We start from the raw sequence: 17797 nt of genomic DNA, 5'->3' as shown, positions 1-17797 counted from the left end.
TATAACCTCCGAACCCATTACTGAACCGCCACGAGCACGCGCAGGACTGGCTCCCCACCCGCGGGCTACTCCCAATACCCGCCCTAACCTCCCACCCCTCCCGACGGGTTCTCTCCCCTACCCGTGAATCCCTCCCCTTCCAAACCCTTAAAATCCCCATTAAAACTCCCTTAAAAATCTCTTAAAACAACTAATTAAAAGCCCTAAGCCTCCTATTTTTAGCATGCCACCTCTCGGGCTCCAAAGCCCGTCCTCAAGGTGGGCCCTCGATAGTATGGAGGCCAAACCCGCGAGAGGGCATCTCGCAGGGCAAGAAGGTCAGCCGCCGTGGCGTTCGCATCACCAAGAAAGTCCGGCAGGAGGCCCATCCTGGGCCGGTCAAGATGGTAACAGATGATACAGTGACCACAACCGGTCTGTCAGTCAGTCCTGATGGGAAGCAGTCAATAGTGATCCTCGTGGGGTAGAAAACAACACCACTCATTCAGTCAGTTCACCACCCCCTATAAATAGTCAGGGGTGGGCTAAGGAAGAAGGAAGGGGGGGGGACGGACCGATAGTAGAGATGTTAAACAGGACGTCCGCCGCCTTGAAGCACCGAGGTAGGCCGCCGCCACCGGCCACCTTCGCCCGGCCGTCGCCACCAAGAGCGTCCCATCGCCGCCGCATGAGGCCACCGACCTCCCCCCCATCTAGGAAGGGACGCCAGTCACTCCACCGACGCCAGCGCCAGACGAAGAAGCCAGGCACACGTTCTTTACAGGAACAGGAAGTTCAAGTGCAAAACCCAAGAGAAGGTATAAATACCCCCCACTGTCTATTCCATGTGGTCAACTGCACCAGAACCACCCATGTGGTTTTGCTTCATCATTAAATCATCTTTCCAAGAAGCCTCCATGTTTCCAGTGTCTTTCTCTCGGCTTGGAACTGAACCAGATGGATATTTCTTCCAACACATGTAATGTAGTTATGTGGTTGGATATCATTTAATGTATCATTTTCATACCATTTTAATACCAAAAAATGTGTGGCATTTTTAGATGATGAAAATGCTCATAATGCGTTAGAGAAGACTCCTACTGCTCTTTCCCATGATACATTAAGGAGAGGAAATAAATAAACACAGATAATCCAACAATGTATGTAGTATGTTAATGTCTAAAGAATTATAGGTAATTGGAAACCATTCAGTAGGATACATTTCTTTCTTTCCAATGTATGGGTCACCTTTTTAAAATTTCCTTTTGCTTACGATGCAGCTAAATCTAATATTCATATTATGCCCGCAGTGTTTGTATGTTGCTTTTTCTTTAATATTTCACAGTGCTACAAGAAAGTAAGAAAAACAGGAAGTCCTGTACAAAATCTTTCACCTCCTTTTTTGAAATATCTTTTATAATTTCATTTTATGTGGCTCTTTGTTTTCAGGGCTCATGGAATCATAATGGAAAACCTACTTTAGAAAGACAAAGCTTCTCTATTATCTTTTATTGATATCAGTTCTGCATTTATTCCTTAAATTTCTATTTATGGTTCTGAATAATTATTTATGACAAATTTATTGTGTTATTATATTTGTAATGAAGTTAATAAAAAGCCTTCATATTGTTAAAATTTGTCAGATGATTTTTACATTGCTGTAAACCAAAGCAATAATCAATTACTCCAATCTCCTTCAACCAGCTATACTACACTTCAGTTTCCATAATTCTCAGTTAACACACAATATCAACTGGAAAAAGCTGAACTAGATTATCTCCATATTGCCTATTATCTATTACCACTTGGCATAATGGTTTTCTCTCTATAACCAAGCAACACAATTTGGTTTAATAGTGGTTCTTAAGCTGTCCTTTCAGCATTGTTTGTGATGTAGCAATAGCAATAGCACTTAGACTTACATACCGCTTTACAGCCCCTCTCTAAGTGGTTTACAGCATCAGCATATTGCCCCCAACAATTTGGGTGCTCATTTTACCCACCTCGGAAGGATGGAAGGCTGAGTCAAACTTGAGCCTGGTGAGATTTGAACTGTCAAATTGCAGGCAGCCGGCAGGCAGCAGAAGTAGCCTGCAGTACTGCACTCTAACCACTGCGCCACTGTGGCTCATGTAACTATCAAATGGCATAGAAATATGCCACAGAAAAAGAAACACAACTTTAATTTGATCCTTTAGGTTTTTGGAGCATCTGGCTAAATCTTGCAACGCATATCTTTGTTTAAGCCATGCCAACTGCTATGGCTTCTTACCCACTTAAAGGGGAAAACAACTCTTAATACCAGAGCATGTAAGGTCAGCCTTAATCGGCCTCATATATGGATTGAGGATGAGATGAAGATAATGTGATGAAAAAGAGGGGGGGGAGGTGGGACATGCTGGGTGATACACTTGCCATGCTTAGTTCCAATCTAAATATAAAAGACCACTCTCATTATGTATTATATTCTCCACTGAAGCCACATTTTCACATTTCATTACCAATTCTATTATTTAAATAGAGAACATAAGAAGAATCATCCTGTCAATAATGGTACTTCCAAATACAATTATGATGCGGAATAAATGGCTGGGAACAGAAGACAGCTGCTCATTTTTTAAGTACTACATTCTCTATAAAAAGTGTATTATTATCAGGTCCCAGAATCTAGTAAACAAGCTTCCCCCAAAACAAGTAGACTTAAATCTGGGGAGATTGGATGTTTAAGTCTAATTTAAATAGCTTTAAATCTGGGGAGATTTCTTATCCTGCAGTTCTCACATAATGGAAGAGTTATTTCTCAGGATGATGACAAAGAAATAAACCTAACTAATATCATTGTTATTTTTTCTAGACAGTCTTTTCAAAATAAATGTCACCTTAGGTTAGAATCTTCAGAATTTAAAACATATAACATTCTGTTAGAAATCGCTGGATGTGATCACTCAAAGAAACAGAGGAATCAGATTTAAGAATTAATATCTCAGATACATGGTGGCCTAATTCCTTCAAAAATTCCATGTTACTACATCAGCAAGGATCAGGAAAATTACTTTAAAAAGGTTCATATATAGTACTATACCTCCATACAAATTGCATCACACTCTCAGTCTAACCCATGTCAAAATGTATTCACCGCCTTGAGTTACTTATAAAATTAATAATGCAGAATTAAAAATGAAATAAATAAATGATGATCCTGTAAGGTTAACGGCATGGATGCCAGAAAATTTAGTTACAGTCTCAAGATATGCTTGCTGTCATTATTTAGTGAGACAACTAAAAACTAAAAACGTCGACTTTTCAGGTGGGAAGCCATCAGGGCAGTGGTTGGTTTCTACGGTTTCCACCGGTTTGGTAGCCCGGTCGCCCCTTGCTTGCCCCATCTGCCCATATAACTGCCGGGAAGTGGGCTGGCAAAGAGGTGGCGGCTGGGAGGCTTTTTGTAATTGCATCGAAAAAGAAAAAGCCTCCTCTTTGAGAGCTGTTTTGCGGAACAGGCGGCTGGCCTCAGGCTACCAAAAACTACCGGAGGTCGCTAAAAAAGCCACTGCCATCGTATCCCATTGCCTGCTGCATCGCACTCAGACTGACACATCCCATTGCCTGCTGTGTCAGTCCAAGCGCGACACAGCAGGCAATGGGATGGCGTGCACAGCCGACGTGAAGAGCTGGATGCCAAAAACTACTGGAGGTCAGCTTGCCTTCCGGACTCTGGACCAGCTGCTGCAGGAGGAAGGTAAGCAGCCCAAAGAAAGAGGTGGTGGTGGGGGAGGAACTGGGGCTAGGGCCAGGGCTGCTGAAGGAGGGGAAACAGTGCAACGCATGCGACTGGCAAAGGGACGGCAGGGCAGCATGCAGGAGGAGGCCTTTGATAGATTAGGCCAGGCCTGGGCAGAAAATAAGTAGGTAGAAATTTTTAAAAAATTTCCTACCTTTTTCTGTGGGCATGGCTAGGTGGGGTGGTCATGTGACTGAGTGGCCATGGCCATGTGAGAGCTGTCAAGCTGGCCACACCCACTCAGTCACATGACCACCAAACCACACCCACCAAGAAAGTCATGCCCACAGAACCAGTAGTAAAATTTTTTGAAACTCAGCACTATGTCAGGGAATGTCAACAATTGTGATCACATGACTATGGCTTGCTGCAACACTATAATTGCAAGTCACACACCAAGCTCCCAGATTGTGATTACATGGCCACAGGAACACTGCAAAGGCTGGAACTCCATCATAAGTCCTACTCATGCAGGGCAGGGGCGGATTCCAAATCCCATCGCTACCGGTGCATGCATGCACAGAAGCATCTGGGCAGGTTGGCGGTGCCTCCTCCCATCGCTGCACCGGATCAGACGAACTGGTAGCAACCCACCATTGATGCAGGCCCATCATAACCTTGAATGGTTACTGGATGAATGGTCATAAACTGAGGACAGCTGGTGCTTTCTGATTTAGGAATACTATACCAACTGAGACACACCTGGTGCTATCTTTATTGTCTTTTCTATGCCAGAGAAATGAATTTTATTTTCCTGGTCCTTTTAATGATTTGCTAATTTCACTATGATTTTTTTTATTATTTTTCTATTGCTTTTATTGTAATTATTTTATTGCTTATTGTTTTTCTTCCATATTATATTACAATGCAATATTATGATGTACTTTGCTTTAATTTATGATTTTAACTTTCATTTGAACTGTTCGAATTTAGTGGTTTAATAAAATGTAATAATGATAAAAAAGAATAAATATCACTAAATTAAATAAGAAATATTGCTAAGAGCCTTACTGTTCTATCTATTCAATCCCTCTCCTCCTTTTTTAATTTTCTATTTTAGATAGCAAATGATAATACTACTACAGCAGCAAATAGTTTTGGCCCATAAGATAAACATTTGCACTTTTACTTGAAATGTGAATCAAACTATATATTTTCTATATTCTGTCATAAGGTGGTAATGTAACTAAGCATATACACAAAATTTAAGATTTGAACGAACCTTTAAAATAAAAAATCCTCTAAATTGTACATTACCATTACAATTACAAGTTTCTTCTTCCTCTCTTAAGTAATATCACATGATCTTTAGCAATATATGTTCAGTTAGCTGGACATTATTTTTTGCTATTTGCCAATAAGTATCCTTAAACCCACTGTCTGTAATGGAAATATAACTATGTTCAAATCATTTCAGCTGAAATCAGTGAGGCTTGGTGATTTTTAATATTGGTGGGTCAGCCTCAGGATTATATCTGTTTATTCTTTATGCATATAAAAACTCCAAAATCTGAACTAATTTTAACATTTCTTATATATAGAAGACTGTTAAAAATGTCATTATTTAATATGCACCAGCTTAGCCTACTCTGTAATTGTCTAAATTGCACTTTCAGATCCTTTAGGTGATGGAAAGTTGAAACAGAATAATATTAAAATACAATATATTATATATAAAGAGGAATAATTGCTGAAGGAAATAACAATTCCTCAACATGAAATTTGCAAAAATATATGAACTAAAATTATAAGCCAATTTTAAAATTGTGAAGATTTTAAAAAACAGAAACTATATTATCATACTATGGAATATATTCCTTCAAGTTACTACCAAAACAATTGGATAGAATGTTAAATTGTACAAACACATACATATTACATACATAACACATATTAAATTACAAATACATACATATCTGCTGAAAATTAAGCTCAGGTAAGATCAACATGGGATATTGTCTTACAAATTGGTCTGAATTTTAAGTTGCAGAACATGGAAAGTAGCAAAAAAAATTAATGTTTTTTAAAAAAATTGTACAATAGCTGATAGCTAATTTAAAATGGATTTTTATTAAACATTTTTAAGGCAGTTCCAAACAATGCATACACAATAATGAAAGAATGCAATAATATATACAATAACCTGCAACAAATAATTACTTATTTCTAGATTTTAAATAGACTAAAACTACAAAATATAAGTATAATATAAATCCAAAACTGATGAAGTATCTAATAGACATATGGCACGCACCACAGATTCCAAAAATTAAAATAGTCAACACAAAGTAGACTAGGAAACAGTATCTACTTTTGGGGTTGAATCCAATTCACTGTCATCAGAGCCAAAATCCGTTCAGCTCAACTTTTTCATAGCTGATTTTAAGAGACTGAGGAGTAAATTTCAACAGAGCAAATAATTCCAACCAAGTATCGCAGAAATTTGGACTAAACCGCTTTTAGTACAAGGATATCTTTATATCCACAACACTGTACACGTAAAGTATAGCAAAAGTCTTAATTCTTTAGTTCTGAAAAAAATATTTGCTACAAGCAGTTAGCACTTAGTGCTTTGTCTGATTATTGTGCATGGAGTGTAAGGTTTGAAGAGTGACATTTCCAGGACATAGAGAATTGAAAATAGGTGTTCATATCTGCTCAGTTTGGTTATTGTTGATTGTACGAATATAACAGAGGCTAGCATGCCGCTTAGCAAATACAGCCACCCTGATTGATTTCCAGCATTTTGGTCTGGCAATATAAAGACAGCATCTGTAGCTCAATCACAGCCCCATTTGGGATAGAACTTGATGTGGCTCTCTCAAGGCTTATCTGAAGCTCTCCCCATTAAAGTACTGGCTCAAATAAATCTACGAGAATGTGTTCCCAGTCCAATTATTGATGGAGCGTTGACAGACATAATTTCCCATGGAACAAGCAAATCACTGCCGAATTATTCCAGGCAGTTTCTCATCGTAATATTGTGTTTCCTCGCAAATAAAACCCTGTCTTATATTTTTTTTGAACCCTGAAATAAGCGCTTGGCCTTATTGCCATGCGCTCAAAAGCCCGATTGGACTTATTATCAGATGATGTCTTATTTTGGGGGAAACAGGGTAGCTAACTATATTTGGACAAAGCCTGGAGCAAAGTCAACAAAGAATTGTTGATCTTGATGTACAAAGGAATAAACATCTCAGATCTCTGCTACAATAAGGCCATGGGTCCATCTTTCAGCATCCTCAAATACTTTCCTTTTATACTTCCACTCTTACTTAGGAGGCCACTCAAACTGACACGTCTAGAAAATTTCTAGAAAAGAAAAAGGTATTGACTAGGAAATTCAATAATATCCCCTATTCGGAGCTCTTACACATACGCTCAGACATTGACATTGAGATGGTGTTTTTGAAATGCCCTGTTATCTCTGAAGGATGGAGTTAATCTCTCTTCCATTTACAAATTACTTGGTCCCTACAGGCAATTGTATGTTTCCTGTTAAACACTTCGGTGTACAAAATTTCTAGGAAATTCTGTGCCATAGCAATTGCAGCCAGAAACTGTTGGGTCTGAAAGTATTACTGTACATGTTAGTTTCTGCTTTGAGTAGGTTTTTATCTTCTCTCTCTTACTTTGACTTTTTTTGAATGATTGTAACTTTTAAAAATAACATAGAGAATGAAAAATAAGGTGGATTTACACACTATACAATGTGATTTTCTTGTTTATTGGATAAGCATGTTTTATTTTAATTCAAATATCTTCAAACAATAGTTAAAACAAATTATGACTCAATATTATATGTGGTTATTCAAGTTTATCCAAACTACCATATGATTAAAACAAATTATGGTTACTGCATTATTTGCATACAAACCATTATGCACTACAAATAGTCTTAGCCACCAATTTAAGATGTTAAGTAGCTTTAGGAATACAATAACAGCCAGCTAAACTGTGTTGCATTTTCAGTATGACTGAATATTCCAGCATAGCTTTCTAAGAATTGGTGAATAAAGATTCCACCTCACAGTTTTAAATGGGTACCATCAAAAAGCAGCAAGACATCCAGAAAAATAATGGGACTGCATTTCTTTTCCCCATTTTGTTTATTTGGTTTTGGCAAGAAAAACCCCTCGTGGCTCCCATGTGACACCTCTCCTGCGCAGACTGCACTGGCTACCTGTGGCCTTTCGGGTGTGCTTCAAGGTTTTGGTAACTATCTTCAAAACGCTCCATGGCATAGGGCCGGGCTATCTACGGGACTGTCTGCTGCCACTGATTGCCTCCCACCGACCCGTGCGCTCTCACAGGGAGGGACTCCTTAGGGTGCCGTCAGCCAGGCAGTGCCGACTGGCGACGCCCAGAGGGAGAGCCTTTTCTGTGGGGGCTCCCACCCTCTGGAACGAACTTCCCCCAGGTCTTCGTCAACTTTCTGACCTTCGAACCTTTCGCCGCGAGCTTAAGACACATCTATTTATTTGCGCAGGACTGGACTAGAATTTTAAATTTTAATTTGGTTTTAATGGGGTTTTATTATTTTTATTGCAATTTTTAACATTCGGCCTTATTTAATAAGTTTTTTAAATTGGTGTTTTATCCTGTATTTATATGCATGTTTTTATTAGGCTGTATCTCGCCCTGAGTCCCCTGGGAGATAGGGCGGTATATAAATGTGATTAAATAAATAAATAAATAAATAAATAAATAAATAAAAATGTTTTAGTGCCCAAACTTGACTGAAATGTATTCAGGGGGAAAAAAGGCAGCCCAGAGACCCTAGCCTTTGCCAACAAATCCCCGACAAATGCTCAGGCTAAAAAGTCTATATCATTAGCCTGATACATTCTTTAGAGCCCGATGGGGGTTCATGTCTAGAGGAATGATTGCATTACTTTTAAGGATGGAAAGGATGGGAGGATTTTAAGGATGGAAAGGATGGGAGGATTTCTTCTTTCTGTGGGATATAGCAACCTCATGGATTCAGCCTTCTGTCAAAAGTGGCTAAGGATACACAATATTTCTCTCTTTCCAATGCTTCCCTTTTTAAAGGTCTTTGGTGCTGAGTTTGGTTGTTTTCTTACAGACGTTTCATTACCCAAACTAGGTAACATCATCATTGCTAGGATTGATTATGTTATCTAGTTTGGGTAAAGAAACATCTGCAAGAAAACAACTAAGCTCAGAGAGCACTGAAGACCACTCATTTGAAGCCTGAGTTACAAATATTCTCCTTTATTGCTTCCCCCTTTCTCTCTCCCATTCTTTTTCCTTCCATCTTTGTTTCCCTCTCCCAAGCAAGAGGCTGCAAGAAATGAACAGACACTAAATATCTGAACTTACAGCATCTCTTGCAGGGAATATTAAAAATTAGGCCAACTGTCACAGGCTGCTCAGAAAATATTACCCGTCCTTTGAGAAACATGTGAAAGTAAGATTCATAATTGAAAGAGAAAAACATTTCCCCCTAATACTACCATTATCTTCACACAGATTAAACTTAGGAAATGAATTCTTATTGTTTTCTACCATTCCCATTTTAAATGATGTTATTACTTCGAGTGTACAAATATAACAAAGAGTAATAGAAGCAATATAAAAGGTCATTTGAAACTTCCCAATCTATTATTTCATTCTGCAACTGAAGAGGATTCTTATAGCAGCGTCAGCTTTGTCAGCCAAGACCCCAGCAATCTTAATGCCCAGTAAAACCAATCAATACTTTAGAACTCATAGCTTTCCACTATTAAAGAGAGAACTAATTGCTTTTAGTCCAATTGAATCTGGATGTGGGCAAGCACTATTCATTGGTGGAAAGATTGGATATAAAATAATTGTTTTCACTTTTGGCTTGGACCACCTATTGGTTTCAAGCATGAATGCCAAGATTTTTCTCCAAAGGAATTTTATCATCCAAACTGCCTAACCTCATCTATGGAATTTCATCCCCTGCTGGTTAGTCTATATTTGTTCCCCCTTCCCACAGCCATAAAAGAATAATTGTACCTTTAAATGAGGGGACTTTGGTACCAGTGCTAATCCTAGCTTGGATAATGAAACATCTGCAAGAAAACCACCAAGCTCAGAGAGCACCAAAGACCTCTCATTCAACTGAGCTAAAATTCTCCTTCACTGATACTTTGAAAGCATCTCCAAACCCCAGAGTCTCATACCATCAGCTTTCTTCTCATTGCATAAGCATTCTTTATCTACTGGTGTTTTTTTTTTCAATGAAGCCAATGGAAACCAAACAATAATAGTATGGAAAAACAATGAAATAATCTGAAATACCTTTTTGATGCTGTGTCTCATCACTGCAAAATACAGTAGTGAATCACTCCTTCAGAAAATACACCTTACCCCATGGTCCTGGCACGATCCTGCAGAAAACGCTAAACTTTCCTTTAAGTTTTGGCTTCCATTGTGATCTGCTTGCAAAGGATGGAAGGCTGTGCCTTTTTTGGGGGTGGGGAGCAGTCTGACAAAATATTCTGTATCTTTCGGGGGGAGGGGTCCTAGCTCTCATAAATACATAGCTTGCAACAATTAAACAAGTCGATCCTAAATATAGCTGATTCAGCCAGGCATCTGGTCAACAAATAACCCAAGGTACTCACACACGTGTTTGGAGGCTGGATATCCGAACTGAGCTCGGAAGTGGAGGTCTCTCTGAACCTGCACTTGTCCGCATTCTTCTGCAACTCGTCAAGAGCAAAGACGCAAAGGGCGGTGGAAGTCGGGGTGGCGGGACTTGAGGCTGAGCCGAAAATCCCGGCCCAGAGCGCGCGTTGTTCCAGGTACGCCGAGGAAAGAATTTTGGTCTTTTTGCCGGCGCCACAGCGCAGGATCTGGCTATTGTATCCGAAGGTGTTTTTCTCGTCTAGAGCGATGAGCATCTTGGCCTCTACGTTGTCAATGTTATAATAAGGGAAAAAGAAGTACTTCTGCCAACGAAAGGCATCCTCGAAGTGCAGGTTGTACGCCGCCTTCAGGGCCACCTGCCTGTTTTCGCCCACATTTTCGTCGTTTTCTTTTATGAGGAAGACCGCCTTGTTGGTGGTGCTAGCCGGGGGATTATCGCTGCAATTGTTCAGTTTGTGGGTCGTGGCCACGACCAGGGACCAAGGTGAGCGATTGTCCTCGCGATACATCAGCCCGGCCACCACGGCTTCCGATTCGTAGGGCACCAATTCCTCGCCCAACTTCTTGGGGGAACTCCCTTCGGTGAGGTTCTGGAAATAGCAGACGCCTCGCGGCTGACTCCAACAGGTGAGCAGGCGGTCGCGACCGAAGGGCAGCAGCAGCTTGTTGACCGAGGCCACCATCTCCCCGCAGAACTTGCCCGGCTTCTCGCAGAAGCGCTCCTCTTTCCAAGCCAGCGAAGGCGCCACTTCGTACCAGCAGTTGCCGCTGGCCACCAGGAAGCGCTCCCCGCTCACGGCCAGGTTAACCACGGGGCGAGGGAACTCGAGGGGCCCCTGCCCTCGGATCCCCGCCGGAGCCCAGGCTAGCAGCAGCAGCAGCAGCAGCGACGGTAGCAGCGGCGGCGCGGGCAACGGCGAGCTCCCAGGGTGACGGCGAGCCAGCTGCCTTCTCGTGTCTCCCGGCCCTCGGGCCATGGTCCCCTGTCTGCCCCGGCTACCTAGTGCTCCTCGGCTGGCGGGAGAGGCTCTGATACCACCGACATGCCAGCAGCTGCGGCACCGCCCCACCCCTCGGACGAGCAGGGAACCCCTCCCGCGACTGCCCTTCCCCCGCTCTGTGGCTTCCTCTATGCCTCAGCTGCCCTGAGTCTCATCGGTTCCTCTTTTTCCCTGGGAGGTGGGAAGGCGGCCTCGTCTCCTTCCCTCGCTCGCGCGGCCGACCCCGGCTCTCCCCTCTTTCTTTCCCTCCCTCCTTCCCTCCCTCCTACTGAGGGCGTGCCAGCCGGGGCGCTCCACGTGCTTGTCGCTTTCTTCCCGAACCCTCGAGCTCAGCCAGGCGGGAACCAGACTGCTGCAGATGTGTGCCCTTCTCCTGGCGGAGCTGAGGCCAGCCGGTTATTGAAGCGTGGGGGTGGATGGGTCTCCTCGCTGGTGCCAGAAGGTTCCAATTCTTGTCCTCGGCCTCCGCTCTGCCCAAGCCTTGCCGCGAGGTGCCCTTTCTAAAAACATTCCAGGGCTGCCTTCCCCCCTCTAGCCGGTTTTTCCCCCCTCTAGCAATTTACAGCACCAACCAACCAGCCCTGTTACGATGTAACAAGCCCTCAACAGACCTACGATTTTAACTAACTAGAGATTGTTGGAAGAAATATCCATCTGGGTTCAGTTCCAAGTGGGGACAAAGACACTGGAAACATGGAGACTGCTTGGAAAGATGGTTTAATGGTGGTCAGGAACACATGGCTTGAGATCCTGAACAGAAAAGGGCTGAGATCCTGTGTGCTCCCTGGCTTTATGCTTTTTCTGAGCTTTGAACTTTCTGGGGCACAGGAAGAGTATCCTGATTGGTTGTCAGACTCCCAGTGGGTGGGGGTCTTAGCTAGCCTTGCTGGCTGATGTAATCTTCCCAGGTGCCATGTGGTGAGTTTCTGTTCTAGATGGGTTCTATTATGTTGCAGATGATGATGGCCCATTGAGAAAGGTGGGGAGAATGAGTGAGCTTAGCTGAGGCTTTTAATGGCCCATTGAAAAAGGTGGGGGGGGGGTGGCAGGAAGTTGCAGGGAGCTGCTTTGTCTTTAAAACATGTTTCTCCATTTCTCATCCAGGGAAATATATTCTGCCTTTTTAAATATTTTCTAAAATATTTCATTCTTCTAGGAGAGGAGTGAGTGCTAACTTCCTACAAGACAAAATGGTCCGTGTGAATGAAAGCTGTTTTCACACATATATAAGTAGGAATAAGGCTTGGAGGGGAGCTTGGAGATCATTTAGTTCAATTTTCTGCTCAGAGCAAGACTACTACAGCATGGTAAGGTGGCCATTCCAGCCTTGCTTCAGGCACCTCCATTGAGATAGAGCAGAGGTGAAATCCAATTTTTTTTACCACCGGTTCTGTGGGCGTGTCTTGGTGGGCATGGCAGGGGAAGGATACTGCAAAATCTCCATTCCCACCCCACTCCAGGGGAAGAATACTGCAAAAACCCCATTCCCACTCCACTGTGGGGCCAGCCAGAGGTGGTATTTGCTGGTTCTCCAAACTACTCAAAATTTCCGCTACCGGTTGTCCAGAACCTGTCAGAACCTGCTGGATTTCACCCCTGAGATATAGTCCACCTACCAAGCATTCTACCCCACTGTTGAGCAGCTTTTTCCATTACATTTCTGTCTCCCTCCCCCAGTTGAAATCTACCCTCTTTTCATTTAAACTGTTATTTTTTTTCCCGTCTCCTGGAAAAACTCTGAACAATTCCAGTCCATTTTCCACAAGACAGACCAGCAGATATGTGGAAACAGCTATTATATCTCACTGCACTTTTCTCTTCTATAGTGCTGCATAGGCTAAAAATACCTAGTGGCTCCAAATGTTCTTGTAATTTTCCTTCCAAATTTCTTGTCATCTTGTTTCTGTTCTGTGGACATTCTTCAGTCTGTCAGTGTCTTTTTTTTTATTTCATTTTGTCACAACAGTATATACAAACATCGACATAAAACAACAATAGATCATAAAAGAAATTATATATATAAGCAAAAGTATGCAAAAACTATGTTAATTTGATATAATGAAGGGAACAATAGGACAGGAACGGTAGGCACTTTTGTGCTCTTATGCACGGCCCTTATAGTCCTTTTAAGGAATGGGGTGAGGTCAATAGTAGACAGTTTTTGCCATGCACTAACTATTCTAGGGCACAGGTATCAAACTCGAGGCGTCACATTGCCATCACGTGATGTATCACAACATTTTTCCCCTTCACGGAGCTGGGTGGGGGTGACCTGCGTGTGACTCATTACGGCCTGCAGGCCGCCAGTTTGATGCTTCTGTTTTAGGGGCATTCAGTTGACCAATGCAAAATACTGTGAAATGATTATTTCTTTGGATCTTGACACTTGACACTTTAGATTTTGACACTAGACTCTAGACAACTGTTGATACCAGTTGTCAGATACCAGGCCAGAATTACATTTGCTTTTATTGTACCTGTTTCACATGTTGGGTTTTGTTCCTTCAAGACACCCCAACCCTTTTTGCATGATATCTGCCCAGTATGTCACCTCATTCTATTCCTACTGCTTTAATTTTTTTATTCCTATGGCTTTGAATATAGAACTTTGCATATTCAAGGGCAAATTGAAACTTACCTTGCCACTTTTCTACTCATTTTCCAATGTATCAATGTATCTTCCAGCCTGAAGAATCATTATCCTGATTCTTCAGACTGTTCTTCAAGATGATGCTGTATCCCTTTACCTCCATGTTAATTCATGAAAAATTGTTAAATATAATTTCCAGTTCCAAATCCAAGTCATTTATAAGTGTGTTGAACAATGCAGGCCTTATAATATAATCTTCTTGTATGCTTCTTATTTCTTCTTTCAGCTTTACATAGTTCCATTAATGTACACTTATTGGGTATGTCCATTCAACCAGTTCTGAATCCATTTACTGATAGTATAGTCCAGATCAAACTTTCCCATCTAGTCTATTAGAACCTCATGGGAGACTGTTGAATGCTCTGCTAAAGTCAAGATGCATTATACATTCCTATGATTAACTAAACTGATGATTCTATCAAACAGGGAGATAAAGTTGACATGACTTATTCTTGATAAATCTGTGGTAGTTCCTGCCAAACAATCCATTTGTTTTCTAAATGCTTACAAACTGATTATTTAATAACCTGTTCCAGGGTATTGCCCAGCATCAGTATCAAGCCAACCACTCTGCTGATACCCAGGTCTTCTCCTCCCACTTTGGAATATAGAAATGCATTGTTCTGCTGTTGTCCTTTGACAATGAACTCCATAATGTCTTAAGCAGAATAGAATGGGTGCTGAGATGACATTAACAAACTCCTTCAAGACTCTCAGAAATAATTGTTCTGGTCATAGAAATTTGAAATGGTTAAGGGTAACAAGTGCTCCCTAATAATCTTTACTTCCTTATAGCTGCCATTGTCTCCTTGAGTCAATTGTTCTGTTTAGGTCCATTTGAACACAGTTTAGATGTTTGGAGCATAATCTTGCAATCATATTAAGATAAAATCAATATTCAATAATTACAGCGATACAGGCTTATTTGATACCCCTTATAAGTTGAAAGACATTTGGGTCCAACTCCTTTGGATTCTGCCATATATTAATTACTAATGATGCATGGCATAATCTTTATGATCTTCTGTAATTAACATTGTAGGGAGATCAAATATTAAGATAATCCTTCTATTGGAGAACCTTGGCAAAGTGTGTAGTGTGTACTATAATAAAATTAATAGAATAAGATATATTACTAGTACAGGTAGTCCTTGTCTCATAACAGTTCGTTTAGTGACTATTCAAATTTACAACAGCAAAAAAGTGACTTATGACCATTTTTCACAGTTACAACCTGTGCAGCATCCCCATGGTCACATTATCAAAATTCAGACACTTCATATTTATGATGGTTGCAGTGTCCCAGAGTCACATGATTCCCTTTTTGTGATCTCTGACAAGCAAAGTCACTGCTGTATTCACTTAACAATTGTGGCAAGGAAAGTCATAAAATGACTTAATAAATACCTCACTTAGCAACAGAAACTTTGGACTCAATTGTGATAATCAAGTCAAGAACTCCCTGTGTTATTATTTGAGGAACTGTAATGTAAATTTCATTTGCCAAATTTAACTACCTTAACTTGATATGCAGTGAGTGTCTAGCAGCTCTAAGTGCTTCACCAGTATTATAGGATTTAACATTTCTTTGTAAAAATATAAGTCTATAAGGCTGCGTTTCGATAACAAGCACAACTTTTAACACTTTAACTTTTATTGCTCAAAGCTGCCTCTGATATGGAGGATCAGATAAAGATAACAAGCACCATATGAAACACTGAAATAACAGTTTCCTAAGGCAAATATATGCCACAGTTAGCTACAATGAGGAAACACTGATTGATTCATTCATATTGATTCTCTTTTCATGGGGAGTTACTGACATATTAACTTCTTTATACATATACAAAATGGGATTGAGAGGTTCTGACCCTTACAATGTGGGTTTCTGCACAGTTCAGCACTCTCTCCATTTTTATTTAGCATCTACAGGAAACCGCTGGGTGAAATAATCTGTTGCCATGGAGTAAGGTATCATCAGTATGCTGATGATACTTAATTATATCCCTCTGCCCCTGGCAAACTAAGTGATGCTATGGATGTCTTGTCCCAGCTGTGTGGGTCTGGATAGGAAACAACAGGCTTTATCTGAATCCTGGCAAGACTGAATGGCTCTAGGTTTTGGAGCTTTCTGGATCTGAGACTACCATTTTTGGTGCTTTAGTCATATCTGGTGCACTGTCTGGGAGTGCTTTTATAGACCCAATAAGAAAACTTTTTCCAGATCATTCTCTTGTTTGTCATTTGTATTTCCCCTTCAATTTTTAAAACTTTAGCAAGGTTTGTTTGTACATGTCCAATAAAATGGTCTTTTTCCAAATCATTTCTGGTTCCACTTTCTATTCTTTTTGTCTTATCAGACAAAATTTTCTCCACAATTGACACTCTCTCATTAACATATTTTGAACATAATCTACCCATTTAGTCAGACATTATTACTGATTACATTATTTATATTGTATTTACTAATTTCTAGCTTTGTCTTCAAATATCTCATTTAATATTTCCAATGTTATGATTGGAAGTGTTATGCCATTTTGTACAGGCTCAGGTTTCCCCCCCATCTATTTGGAACCTTTAGTTCTCTCTAGTTAGTGCCCAGTTTCTCAAATCATAAAGCCACTTATCTATGCTATTAGCCTAAGATTAGGTTCCCATAAGAAGATATTTTTTATAGTTAATTCCAAAATCTTATAGTGAAAGTCAATATTCCAAATTTAACTGGACTCTTATAACTTTCTTAGGTCAATTTTATTTAGCGATCTGCTATTTATTTCAAATTCTTTAGGTTCTTAAGCATATAATATTTTTTCTTTTGTCAGAACTGAAAGTAAACACTCCTGGCAACTTTTCAAACTTTTTATTTTGATGGTTTCTAATAGCTTTACGGTGGTTAGATAAGGAATTTCTGAGAATGATTAGAAATAGAGGCTTGCAAATTTAAGAGCTTTGCTGTGATTGTGAGCAAGACAGCTAATCCAGTACTCCAGTATTCATATTCCAGTACTCAAACCTGTGGTAGACTTTTATCCTGCATTACAAGGAGCAGCCATGTGGAGTTCACATGGGTGATCTCCCGTCTTCTCCTTGTCTAGAGAGATTCTGAAAAAAACAGTCTATTCATTGTTCTTTGCTCTTTGCTACAGTTTTGGTTATGCTTTCACAGAGTCATTTTCACTTCACCATGACTTCCCGCAGAACTTTCACAGTGTATGAATATCTTTTTCAAACTACAGCAAATGGGATGGGGAGGAAGGAGAATCCACTTCAGGTTTTGTTAAATCAGTTCCCCCATTACATTTGATTTAGTCTACATTTTTAAAAAAATCTGTCAAGATGCCATTTTATTAAAAGAAGAGGAAGTGCTATTACCAGCACATATAGCCTTGAATAAAGTAGGAGTATAAAACCACCCAACGAGTGCAATGTATTTGTCAGGGCAATAGGGCCTCAGCAGCTGTTGTATTCCTTCTCCTTCCTCTCTTAACAGCTGCTAAAAATACAAAAACTAAAATATTATGAGGCTTATTAATTTCAATTGTCAATTGTGTTGACATAAGTCTATTAACAGTTGTTTTGCTTTTTCATATTTCTTATGAATCTTAAGATTCTACTGTCAAAAGTATGCAAACCACAACCCTATAGTTATCACCATCTGCTCTCTCAGCAGAAAAGCCTGTGGGAATGAGATTAAAACTGCCAAGAGAAGAAGATTCCAATCATCTATTGAGCGGAAGAAATCCA

General features: G+C 40.5%; 1 protein-coding gene across 4 annotated transcripts in view; it reads right to left on the bottom strand.

The window, feature by feature from the left end:
* PLXNC1 (plexin C1) overlaps window positions 1-11526 on the bottom strand; it is a 65961-nt gene extending 54435 nt beyond the window's left edge. For 2 of the 4 annotated variants that reach the window (XM_058191019.1, XM_058191020.1), the window contains exon 1: window positions 10378-11526. In XM_058191019.1, coding sequence (XP_058047002.1) covers window positions 10378-11379 — 1002 coding nt within the window. In that variant the 5' untranslated portion in view covers window positions 11380-11526. Of the gene's footprint in view, window positions 1-10051; window positions 10308-10377 lie in introns of those variants that run through there. The other 2 variants (XM_058191021.1, XM_058191022.1) reach the window with 2 other exon arrangements.
* Between the last annotated feature and the right edge of the window lie 6271 nt (window positions 11527-17797).

This window comes from Ahaetulla prasina, chromosome 7 (assembly GCF_028640845.1).
Source record: "Ahaetulla prasina isolate Xishuangbanna chromosome 7, ASM2864084v1, whole genome shotgun sequence".
Classification (NCBI taxonomy): Eukaryota; Metazoa; Chordata; class Lepidosauria; order Squamata; family Colubridae; genus Ahaetulla; species Ahaetulla prasina.
This window is presented reverse-complemented; position numbering and strand designations above follow the sequence as displayed.